The 12,489-nt window shown below is 38.5% G+C and overlaps 1 protein-coding gene across 5 annotated transcripts in view; it reads right to left on the bottom strand.

Moving 5' to 3' along the window:
• Positions 1-12,489, bottom strand: part of FARS2 (phenylalanyl-tRNA synthetase 2, mitochondrial) — a 236,499-nt gene that overhangs the window by 93,665 nt on the left and 130,345 nt on the right. For all 5 annotated transcript variants that reach the window (XM_050323188.1, XM_050323225.1, XM_050323217.1 and 2 more), the window contains one exon: positions 3,852-4,012. In XM_050323188.1, the coding sequence (XP_050179145.1) occupies positions 3,852-4,012 (161 nt within the window). The remainder of the gene's footprint in view (positions 1-3,851; positions 4,013-12,489) is intronic.

The raw sequence follows: 12,489 nt of genomic DNA, 5'->3' as shown, positions 1-12,489 counted from the left end.
GTTTGACCTCAGTCCAGGCCACACGGCTCATCTGCAAGAGAAAGAAATAACTATTTAAAAATAACAGCAGCCACAGACACCAGCAGCATCAAATGGAAGTGACTTTGTGAGGAGAGAACACCACTGACATGATGTGCTGCTTGCTTACTAGGGCAGCAAAATGATGGAGGTTCCAGGAACCATCCTGCCACCAGAGACCATTCATCTTAATCAACACCTCTGGCCACACCACACTCCATCTGAACTGTGGGTGCCTCCCTTTCCTAAATGTCATTTCATTTCTGTACCTTTTCTCACGAGTTGTCAGCCCACGGACACATCTGTTTTTTGTAAGCATGCTGGCTCAGGATGAACTGGAAAGCGATTACATGGAACAGTGCTCAGAGCCCTGACAAATACAGATGTAGCACAGTGCACGAGATTGGAACCAAACCATTTGTTTCATTAGATTATGCCTTGCAGGTTCTTAGTCCTTCCTTGTCCATCCTCAGTGTTTCATTTCACAGCCTGAGCAGAAGCCCTACACAAGTGATTGAAGACAAGGTACCAGCCTCTGATCCCCCACACTGCTGTGCTTGTGTCAAATTATAGCTAGAGCAATTTGCTAATCCAAATCCATGCAATAATCTGATCTGTGGGGAGAAGCCCTCTAACACTGCTGTGCTGAGTGGCCACAGTGGTACAAGCACTGTCAGCTTTTCCCGGCAGCTTTTTGACCTAGTGAAGCCTGCACACATACACTGAGCAACTGATGACACAGGGAAAAGTCTGACACATTTAGGCTGTTAAAGGACACAGAACATGTACTTAAAGTCCCAAGAAAATACTCCAATTAAATTCAGTTTTTGAGCAGGAGTATATTTAGCCCAGCTAAAGGTTACTGCTATGCAGTGTGGACTTCATGTATTTGAAGAATGTTTTAGTGAACAGAAAGAAAAGTATTTATGTTGGTAGATCATTTTCATATTATAAGAAAGGGTGAAGGCAGTACGCAAAGGTTCAGAGGTCTCTCTCAGTTAAGCACATAAATGATGGACATTTATCCAGACCTTCTGAGGCTACAGGATTAAATTTGTGTCATGAAAGGCTCTCAAAGCACCTGGTCTGTCTCTGTTCAGTTCAGTGAGGCTGAAAAGTACTGCATGGCTTTGCATGCAGAAAATCTGACACTTTTAAAGTATCCATTGAGATTTCTTACAACACTGGAAGACAGGCTAAAAGTTTTCTTTCAAATATGATATGAATAAACCATGTGATTAATTAATTATGACTCTTTAGAAAGTAGACAGGTGCAGAAGATCTGCTAACTTGTTTTTACACCATACCTGAAAAATAACATGGAGTAGAACAAAAAACTTGAGATCTTATGGTAGCATCATGGAATATTTAATTGTATTTTCATTCGAAGGGTCAATAACCCTTTAAAAAGCAATGCCAGTGTGTACCAGAAGTATGTACAGTATTGAGCTTGAAAAAGCTCAGAGTAAGATACCAGATGAAAGTAGGACACAGACTTCCTTTTAAACAAAAACCCAAGCTTGCTTCTAGTCCCTTATATTCAGATACAGCATTGAAAAATGTATGCTAAGAGTTGGGGGAATTACTTTACCAAAACTGAAGATGAAACATCCAAGTCGGGTGTGTGCATGTATGTATTAAAAGGGAAAGGGAAAAAAAAAAAAGAATAAAAATGAAATAAAAGTGAAATTTTTTAAAAAATAAAAAGTCCATAGGAAGTTGTTGATACTAGAGCAAAAATCTGTTTCTAAAACACTGGCCATATCCTTTTCTTTAGAAGAGAGAAGGAAAAAATTGAAAATAATTCATTTTTCCACCTCTGCTGCCCCACTCACATACTCCTCATTCTCCAAGTCTGTATACTTTTCCCTGGCCTATTTCTTGGGGTACAACAGCTGCCAACACACTGACGTAATAAAGCAATAGGTAATGGCCTGGCAATATTACTCTAGTATTTCCATTTGGTTCAAGTTAGAGCACACTGGCAGCTGGCAATTTCTCTTCCTTGAAGTCCCCCACCTATTGCACCATACCTTCTGGTTCATGTTATTACTTCAAAGTGTATTTCAGCCAGCAAGCCTCAACTTCATGATTCCCTACAACATCAGTTCTGGGTTGTAGAACTTTTCTCCTTGTTCCAAGCTGAGCCAATGCCAGCTGAAACCAACACTGTTCAGCAACAAGAAATGCTCAAAGACCCACCAAGACCTTGTCACCACTCTTCTATTGATGACATAGATACCCAGAAAGCTATACAAACCCACCTCCTCCTGGTGACTCCTGCTCAGCTAATGCTACCAAACAGCATCAATTAAAAAAAAAAAATTTGCCTTTTAGCTTCCTAGAAACCATGTCCTTCCCTCTGAGCCTATCCACATTAACCTGTGCCTCCGGTATCTTCAGATTGACTCACTACACCTGACTTACCTGAAGCCAAACATGAAGACTATAGAACATGAAGACTTAGAGAAATCAGACAACCAACCCCCCTCAGAGATCAGATTGCAATCTATAAACCGAGCCACAACCTCAGGAGCAAAGCCAGTGATAAAGACAAGAGCTGAAAAGGAGATCTGAGCATGCCTTATTGAAAAGAACAAACATTCTGTAAGAGGTCAGGGAAACCTACAAGCAGATCTACCTTTAGGAACAGTGGCAAACAACTGTCTTCTTTCTGTAAGTGATAATAAACTACAAGCTGAATATCCTAATGCCAGCTATCACCAAAGAAAATAAAAAATAATAAAAAAACCAACCAAAACAAATCCCCGAACTCTTACCCAAATTAAAAAACTCCAACCAAAAGACCAAAACCCACGCATCAAACCTATCTCAAACACTATTTTGACTATACCAGAGAAGATGTGCAGGAATTGCCATGAAAAAAAAATAAAAGGACACTGCTACTGATTCAACGTGGAGACTACTCAAACATCACCTAAGTGCTACACTGTTGATTTCCCCTTTTATATTTTCAATTCTTAAAAGAACATAATCAAGCGGTTTACAAAGAAAGCAAGTAAAATGGTAAAAGGCGACAGCAGCAAAAAGTATTCTGCTGCTTTAGCACTCCAGACTTCCCCAAGCATCCACACAGCTACGTCAGCTCAGCTCTCCCAAAGACCAGCTGATGACACCTGACTTGAACTTTCCCATGCTCATGCTGAAGAGTGTTATGGATGTAGCAATTCCACTCAATCGAGTTATGCCTGATTGCTTTGTAAGTATAGAAAAGTAAGACGAGGTTGTTAACTACAAAATCACCTCACTAGAGGAGTTACAAAACAAATACAAGCTCAGCCTGCACTCTCCCCACCAATCGCCTGGAGAAAAAAGCTGACATCTTGGAAATGGTGACACATTCACAAAGCATTTTGCCAAAGTTTAACACTGAATTCAATGAATGTAGAGTGAAAACAGTGGGGAAAAATTGGGAATGTGTTATGATCTTTGAATGCTCTTCATCAGACACATATTTATAATGAAACAGAATTCTTGAGACACCATTCAAGAACATAACCAAATCAGACACAGGTCTAAATCAATCCCTGTTCTGAATATATTTAGAAGTTAAATATGTGCTTAAGCATTACTCATACCAGGGATGTTCACTGGTTATCAGCAGGAACTTACAATATTATCTGGTTGAAAAAAATGTTATCATCAAAAACTGGATTTTATTGCAGTATGCCAGAGAATCATGATAGCTGTAAAGCTGTTTTGCTTTAAAACCTAATCAGTTAATGGCACAGAATTTTAATTATGTGATATTCTCTAGGGACACACATACTTCTAATTGACAGTAAATGATTATCACATATTTGTTCTTTTACCTGGAACTTTATTTTTTGCCAAATGTGAGGCCCAATAAATTGTTTCAGGAAGCGTTCATCTTCACTCCAGAACAGTCGGATGTCAGGGATATCATACAGGATCATGGCCAGCCTCTCCAAACCCAAGCCAAACGCCCAGCCAATTTTATCCCGAGCACCAGCTGCAATACACAAACAAACAAGATAAAAATTCAAGAGCTTAAGTTCACAACATGGAAAATTACTGATTAAATGTTTACCTAAGAGGAAAAAAAAAGGGGAAGTGACAAGACAGAAAATCCTACATGCTGAATGAAAGATCTAAAGGCTACAGGACAGATCCTACTTCCATCAAAAACTGCAGCAAGACTGAGTACATCGCTATGTCCAGCAACCAAGAGTTGTAATATAGCAAAGCCACAGCCATGGCAATTTGTATCCAAAGTTTCAGACAGGCTAGAGAAATGCTACATAACACTATACACCACTTCTCTTTATTATCCTTAGAGCTGAGCATTTCTTCACTTGACTCAGTTGTGTTTAATAACAGACATATGAATCCCCTGTTCAGAATATTTTGCTTGGTCTGACAGACCAAGTCATGCCTATGCAGCCCTAACATCATTACCAGCATTTCAAAGGATCATAATTGCCTCTTTCGAGGTTTCTGGAAGAAACAGAGCAATGGGATGTGAGGCACCGTCGCATTAGCATTACACCTCCAACCGGGGAACTCCTGAGCTGCTGCTCCTGGGAAAAGCCACTGCTCTCACATACACAATTCCCTTTTATGCAGCATCAAATATGAAAAGATGAGAATATTTAATAAAGAAGAACCGTACAGATATTAATGATGCAACATTTCTTTCAGGAAAGTAAATATTCATACCTTCCTTCATTTACAGGGCAGGAGCACTGAGCCATTAAGCAGGGATTTTTTCAACACCAGGAACTAACTCTATGTTTAGCCATCATCCTACTGATTTTAAAATAAGCTGGGAGCCCAGAAGCCCTGGCAAAGGCTCAGAGCTTTTAAAAACTTAAACAAATGCCTAAATAAACACAGTTACGCTGAAAGGACGTGTGCATGTGTGACAGAACTGACTCCTTGCCATCAGCACCGGTAGTGTGCTCCCGAGTCATCCTGCAGCTGTGCATCTAGATTAGGGCTACACCAGACCTCCCCATCCCTGCCACCCAGTAATACTTTAATCTAATTTTTTTTTGAAACCTTGAGCTTGGCAGCTTCCCCACCGTCATGGAGGAGGCTGGAAGCAGAAGTCTACTTTCTGACCCCTGTCTCTGCTATCAGAAAGGAGACGGTTCCTGTTATTTGGGTGCTGCTGACATCCTGATGTATGCTGTCATGTTCAATGCTGAGACTAAACAAGCCCAAGTCCTGTTTAAATAGAGGTAGGCATAACAAGCTTGGGAAAAGAGACACACTCATCACTTCAATCCTATTAATTCACTTGAACCTGCCTATTTTTCTGGAAAAACAGGTCCTCAGCAGAACCTCTCTGAGTCTCACCTGCAGCCTCAGCAGTATTGCACTGCCACAGGAATTTAGTTAACTTTGTGAGAGTACTTCACAGAGGAGTCTAGGTATTTTGCCTTGTCCCTTCTTGTGTGCTCATAAGGCAAGATTTTGCACTTTCTGACCTTTGTAAGCAGAAAGTCTGTCAACTGAATTGTGGAAGTCCTAAGTAACAGAGGACCAAGTGTGAACCCAAAAGGTATCCCGTGGTAGAGCTACTCAAAACAATATGCTTAGATCAACCAATAGACTTTGAGGTATTACATGAAGAACTGCAAAGCTTGCTACTGTTGATGGAGTTATTTTTAGAGAAGAAATAGTGATGCCACAGAATGTATTGAAATTTGTGTTTGGGCATGTTTTTGAGTTTTGACTTTAGGTGTAAAGCATAAACTGTTTCTTTTCCAACCTGAAAGTACTATTTCTCTCCACATACCCGTATATTACAGTAATTACATTTTTATGGCTATGGAAAAGGGAAGATAATTCATTGCAATCATGTTGCTTCCCCAAATTTCCAGCTTGCCTTTCCTAGATCATTGGTTCCTGCCTCAGTGACAAAACTATTCATTTCAGAAGTGCCAGACTTTCACATAATATGGGTATTTCTGTAGGCTGATTAACATAATCCAGCCCTTTCTCCAGAGGTAAGGTAGAGTACCTGTAGCAATATCCATGAGAGTTCTGAATGGTCACTGCTTAATCTCAACAGAGGCATTATTAAACCTGAAACCTAAAGATGTCAAATTAAGCATCAGTGTTAATTAATTCACGGATGGTCATTTAAGTATACATGATGGGGGCAGTGCTCCTCCTTCCCCACGTTACTGGTTATTACTGGTAATCATACCCTATTATTACTGGTAGATCAGACAGGTAAAAAAAAAAATGTGACAGAAGATAAGAAGAACAAGTGTATATTCTGATGAGCAGAGCTTTACACTTAAGACTTGTGCTTTTTTAAGACTTTGATATAAGAATGGTTTTCACTGTAATACTTTTTCCCCATCACATTATACACCTAATTGATTTGCTATGCACTTAATTCTGCAATGAACATTTTGATTTTATATTGGCAATTTTTTTTTTTTTAAGAAGGACTGACATCACAGGTTTTTGCACTTTGTACTGGACAAAAAAATTCTATCTGCTAGCAGCTCTGAGCATTGTCATCTGAGCTATGAATAAACACTTAGTGACCAAACTCGTCTTTTGGATGATCCTTGTACAGTTACTAGCCCTCAGACCACAAACTTCTCAAGTGTCCACAGTGAATGCTGTGCCAGTGAAGAATCCCCTCTACTCAGAAAGAGGAAGGGAAAAAAATAAGAAAAGAAAAAGGAAAATTCAGATTATTAAAATTCCTCCTCAAATCAGAACTAGCACATCTCCACTACACTCTGAATCTTCAGTAATTTTGCCTCTGACCTCTTCTCCAACTTCCAATTTGTAAAGCTCCAAATTAATGTAAGGTTGACCTAAAGCACCTGAAGAATGCTCAGGGGGCTCAACAAGACTAAAGCGTGCTTCTAAACACATTCCTGACTGGAAATGATCAGGTGGCTTAGAAATTAAACATGCAGGTAATCATCCTGTTCAGTGAGAGAGTAACCCATGCCACATGTGAAAAATCTGACTACCCACCAGAAGAAAATGGCTGGGAGCTTTGCTTGTCAGGTAGCCAAAGATGGAAGAGGAAAGAATGAACTATTTTGAGTGGCTTCCCACAGTGGGGGCTGAGACAGACCAAATCTGACCTCAAAAGGTTTGCATCATCACAGCTATGTCTCACAGAGGAGCTCAACAGTCCTTGTCTTCCTTGGTAAGTCATATCTATTAGTCCTGGTCTTAAGCTTCGAGCCTAGGTGAATGTAAACATACCAGTTTACATGTAAACATAGACCAGTTCACCTGTTCTCCAAAAAGAAATGTTAAATGCAAGTTAAATTTGGTCACTCAGGATGGGAATCTTCCTCATTATTCACTAAGGCATACATAATGACCTGCTAGAATTTATGGATTATATCACCTAGAATTCTCAGAAACACCCACAGATAGAAACACCTTCTCAAGGAGTGTGAGGCGAGACATTCTGCCCTGCACAACAATTTTAAGACATATTGTGCCATGTTGTATTAGGAACAGGTTGACAAAAACCTTTTGGTTTACATTCCAGTCACAATTATTTTAATATCTATACTGGCTTTTATTTCAGAATCTTTGCTACTTCTGTAAAACTGCCAATAAAGAAATCTTTCTTTCAATAGAGCCTAAATTGGGTCTTCAAATTGTTATACTCAGCAGTTACTGAAAAGTGAAAGAAATTAAATTTTGATCTTGGATTGAGGCAAAGTCAGGAGCACACAACAGCCTGCATACAAGGTGTTCTTCATAAAATGCACAAAAATTATTATACCTAAAGTGTGAGTAGCTGAAATCTGGGATGAGTTCCAGAAGCAAAGACCTGAATTTGATCTCCTTCTTTCAGTCCAAACTATGATTGTTAATGGAGAAAATTCTGGAACTAAAATGGTGGGAAGAGGGGTGAACAGATTCTCAAGGACACAAAGACTACACATCGTGTTTTACAAAACAGATCAGAACTTCAAACTGCATAGAAAGTAATGATAGATATAATGAATATGTGACTTGACACAAGACATCAGAAATTCTGGCAACAAATACCTATGCCCACATTCAAGCTCTATGTGATTAACGGACAGCTTATGAACAAGGCTTTGAAAAACAGCTTCTGCAAAATAAATATTTACTTATTGCTAGAGACTAGGAATGTGCATTCTACATAAGTGACACAGCAATGAGGCAAACCATGTCCACTCATTTTAAAAATAAGCCATTTTAAATTATTTTCTACTTCAGATGTAATTCTTCTCATAATTCCTGTATCGTTGGGAGTCAAAGGTTTTACATGAAAAAAAGTAATACTAAGGCATCAGTCTAATAGAGAAGAACTTCTGATAGTGCAAAGTCAGATGGCTGGGATGTTAAGCAACTGAGGCAAAAAGCTTATCAGAGTTTCCTCTGATCTCATTGAAAGCAAAATTCAAAACTGTCATATTGTTCTCTTGTAACTCTGTTAAATTGATGCATTCAGGCTCCTGTGTGCAATTCAGTTTAAATTACATCCTAAAATGAGGACTTGGCTTTTAGACTATGCATGCTAAGAAAGCCAGTCCTCAAGAACTCAAGGAAAGAAGTAAACATTCAATTATGCCTATTCTGTGGAAAGAGAACTTATCTTTCTAAATCTCCTGTGTGGAATAATTTTCTAACAATAATAGTCACTTTGAGACTACAGCTCTGTCTCCTGGGTCAGACTGATCTGTTCTGTTCTCTCCATCTGAAAACTAAGCAAAAGAATTTTAAAGGCTTTGAATAACTTTTTAATAACTGTGTTTATTTTTGTTCTATAACCAAAAGAGTTGCCTACATACTAAAGGAACAGCCTGTTTAAAAAATTTCTACTCAGGGAAGCCATCCACTAGATTCCACCTTCTTCCACTGTGTAATTAACATTCATTCTACCATTTTCCCAGTATTTCACCAGGTCAAACAGCTGGGAGAAAAACATTTCTGATAGGGAGAAATGGATGACCAGAGCAGAAGAGGACAGGAAAACCAGATCAGCAAGAAGAAGAAAGAGTGAACCAAAACAACAGAAAGGAAGAACTTTCCCTATTTTTTCCCACCTCAAACTGATACTTTTAGCTTCCAATTCTTTTTATCTTTCTGCTTGTGAAGCTATAAATTCCTCAGTCCTCCTTCTTTGCTCCTTTCCATCTTCCTACCTTTGCCCGAGGCCACTTCTCCCATTCCCACAAGCCCTCCTAAATATTCAAACACAACAAAATCAGCAACAAAACCACCATTAAACAGAATCTTACTTAAACCCTTGGATATTTTTTCAGAGTTCATAACCATACACAGCAATAAAATTTACCATTCAGCCTTTCAAATTACGTAAGATAAAGCATCCACTTAACTCCCAAGAGCAATACAAGACATCAGTCATTAACTATAAACACTTTTATGGTATATGGTCTTCCTTTCCTCTGTACTTCTGCCTACATAGCTGTTACAATGGTTTGTTTAGTTTTCAAGGTCTTTTCCTTTATCTCTGTCTCAAGACTGGACATTCTCCACAGACGACAGTACAATTTGCTGTCCTAATTTATGTCAGAGCAAAAAATGAATTGACTCCTTGGGTCTATTAACCCTGGCTCTGCCTGTAGACTCCAGTATTTCTCTTTTCGTTCTGTGTATGTAAAAGCAAAGTCCAGTTCCTCTCTTAATGTTTTGTTCATTCAGGTAAAGTTGGATTTTGAGGTTTTGGGTCTTTTAAAATCTTTTAATACTGTTAAATCTCCCTAGACACTGGAGCCATGTAGATTTGAAAAAAATAATAGCTATAAAGAAATACATGAGGGGATGCCACTTGGTAGAAAGACCACATCTACAGTATAATGCAGGAATTCAATTATGAATCTCATTTTTTCAGGGGTATAAGTACAGCTGGACAAATTCAATTCATATATATTTACTGCCCCCAGATGCGACTTTCTTGGCAAAATTTCATCAAAGTTGACTGTTTTATGTCTAAAAAACCTATCTTTCCTTCCAGAACAACAGACAGAGCAAGGAACAAGAACACAAAGATCATCACAACGTGATAGTCTTCAAGAGATTAAGACATTCTCGAAAGATACAGAGGCAGCATTTTATCTATCACAGTGCAGGATGCTCTTAGCATCTGTTTGATATTCCTCTTCAAGAATCAGAACAGCCAGAACACCTGTAAATATATCAAAAGGTTAAAAAACATGTTCAGTTGATAGCAGCATGCTCTCACGGTTAATCTGAAAGCCTGACACAGCACAATAAATTCAACTTCTACAGGCAGGGACTGACACTACATTTTGTGTTTCTACAGCACCTACCATAAAGAAGCCTTGGGCTTATGACTGGAATTCCTTGGCTCTACAATATATAAAAATAATAGACAGATAAAATTTATGACTTAACTCTTCTGCCACAAACTCATTCTAGGAAAGAAAGTCATGAAAAGCCTTATGATCATGTAGGCATCACTTTCCTTATAACTGGGGTTGGGATAATAGTCCTTCCTTTCCTAGAATGGTTTAGGTAAGACAGGTAATAAATGTAAAGCATTGAATTTCAAAATCTCTCTGTCAATAGCTCTTCAGCATTCTGACGGTAAAGCTATAAGAAGATTTCATACTGAAGTGCAGCATATATATGCTCTGAACTCCAACAGAATCCTGCTACAGTGTTTCGTAACAGTTCTGACATGGTCCCAGGTACACACAACTTATTTATTTTTAAAAAATCACAACCTAAATGTATTCTCATATAACACAGGCTGGAAAAATTTTTTTCATAAGCATTACCCCCAGTTTTCCATTCTTCTTACTAGAGGAAACTACTCCATCAGCCCTGTGTTACAATAACTCAAAGGACATTTCTTACCTTTGCTCAGGAAGGGTTCTTCAAAGTATGACTGGCTTCCCAACCCATGCCTACTTATTGATCTCCCATCTGAAAAAATTAGACCATTGCATGTTCCTGGACAAAATCTTTCCCACCAATAGGTCTTATGCTATTGAAGACATGGATAAGATTTAAATATATATTTATAGACACTACCAAACAGGATTTGCAGACAATGTCACAAAGGGACCCTCTCATATTTCTCTTTATATTGCTCCTGAGTATACTGCTTCCAGTCGGCATTTGTCAACCTGGACACCTGCAAATACCTTTATCTACATCTATAACACAGTTATGGATGCTCAACTACAAAAATGTAGTCTGCTGGTACGTTTTGTACACAAGGCATGCATAAAAGGGGAATTTTACAGCTGTAGCACTAACAGACACCTCAGGAGATTCAGTTCTGTGCCTCAGGAAAAGACATCGTGAGTCACGACCTGCTCTTCTGTCTGGGCCTAAAATCTCCTCCACTTCCACTCTCATGCTTAGGTTCTGAGGAACCTGAACTTACAAATTAGTTTCTTTACCTTGTAGTGCACTGCTTGACTTCTGTGTGGCCACAACCCTTTGAACTGCATCACCAGGGAAAGAAATTGAGTTGTGCCTAATCCTACACCTGCTCAGTGGCACTTTGGAACTGCGGCACTGGCATGTCCAGGCTCTTCTGGGAGAGGAATTGAAGGGTTTTACTCTAGGTAAAAGAGTTCTCACTCCTACTCCATTCATGTTTTGAAGTCAAACCCGGTTTTTTACAACTTGATGGCTATTTAAGGTATTCTCCTTGAATTTGGGGAGGCTTCCAAGCAGGAACAGAGATATCTTCAAGAAAATGCTGAGAAGCATAATTCTGGGGGATACTGTTGGCTACTTCACTACTACACATTTTTAAGAATCTGGTCTAAAACAGATCCTTCAGTTCTACTGTAAATGGGGAGAAAATATCATAAATAATTATTCACTCTATAATAAGAAATGTACAAACACTTACTTTTAGACATGTAAATCAGATTAGATAAATTTGACCCTATGCACCCATTTCAGCTTCAAGTTTTACCATGAAACAAGCGTAACTGTATAATTACAAGGAAGATAACAAAAATCTTTCATCTCAGAGCAATCACCTCATGTAATCTCTTTAGGATTTCTTTCTCTGATTTCTTTCAATTAGGTTCCTCATCTCTACCAACTTCTTTCATGATTTTGGAACTCATCTGACACAAATACAATGGAAATTATGTTTCGAGTACTCTCGTCCTTATTTCCCCCCTCCTGCCTATAGCCACTTTTTAAAAAAAATTATAACATATGTAATTTATTTCAAGTCATCTTATTCATCTGTAATACTATAGGACCATCATACAAAATACCAACAGGCCTCCATGCTCTTTTTGCTTAGGAGTAGAACATTTAAGTTAATGATTATTTTTAAAATTAAGCGACCATCTCCATATAAAGCAGGTGCAAAAAATTGCTGAAGATGAAGCAATTGTTCCTTAAAGATCAGAGTAATTCTTTTTCATTTACTTTCTAATTTGTATGAAAGTCATGAGTTCTGGCAGCAGTAATTTTTTTTTTTTTTTTTTTTTAAAT

This window comes from Myiozetetes cayanensis, unplaced genomic scaffold (assembly GCF_022539395.1).
Source record: "Myiozetetes cayanensis isolate MyiCay16 unplaced genomic scaffold, myiCay2020 scf1, whole genome shotgun sequence".
Lineage (NCBI taxonomy): Eukaryota > Metazoa > Chordata > Aves > Passeriformes > Tyrannidae > Myiozetetes > Myiozetetes cayanensis.
The sequence above is the reverse complement of the archived record's forward strand: the minus strand, read 5'-3'. Positions and strand labels throughout refer to the sequence as shown.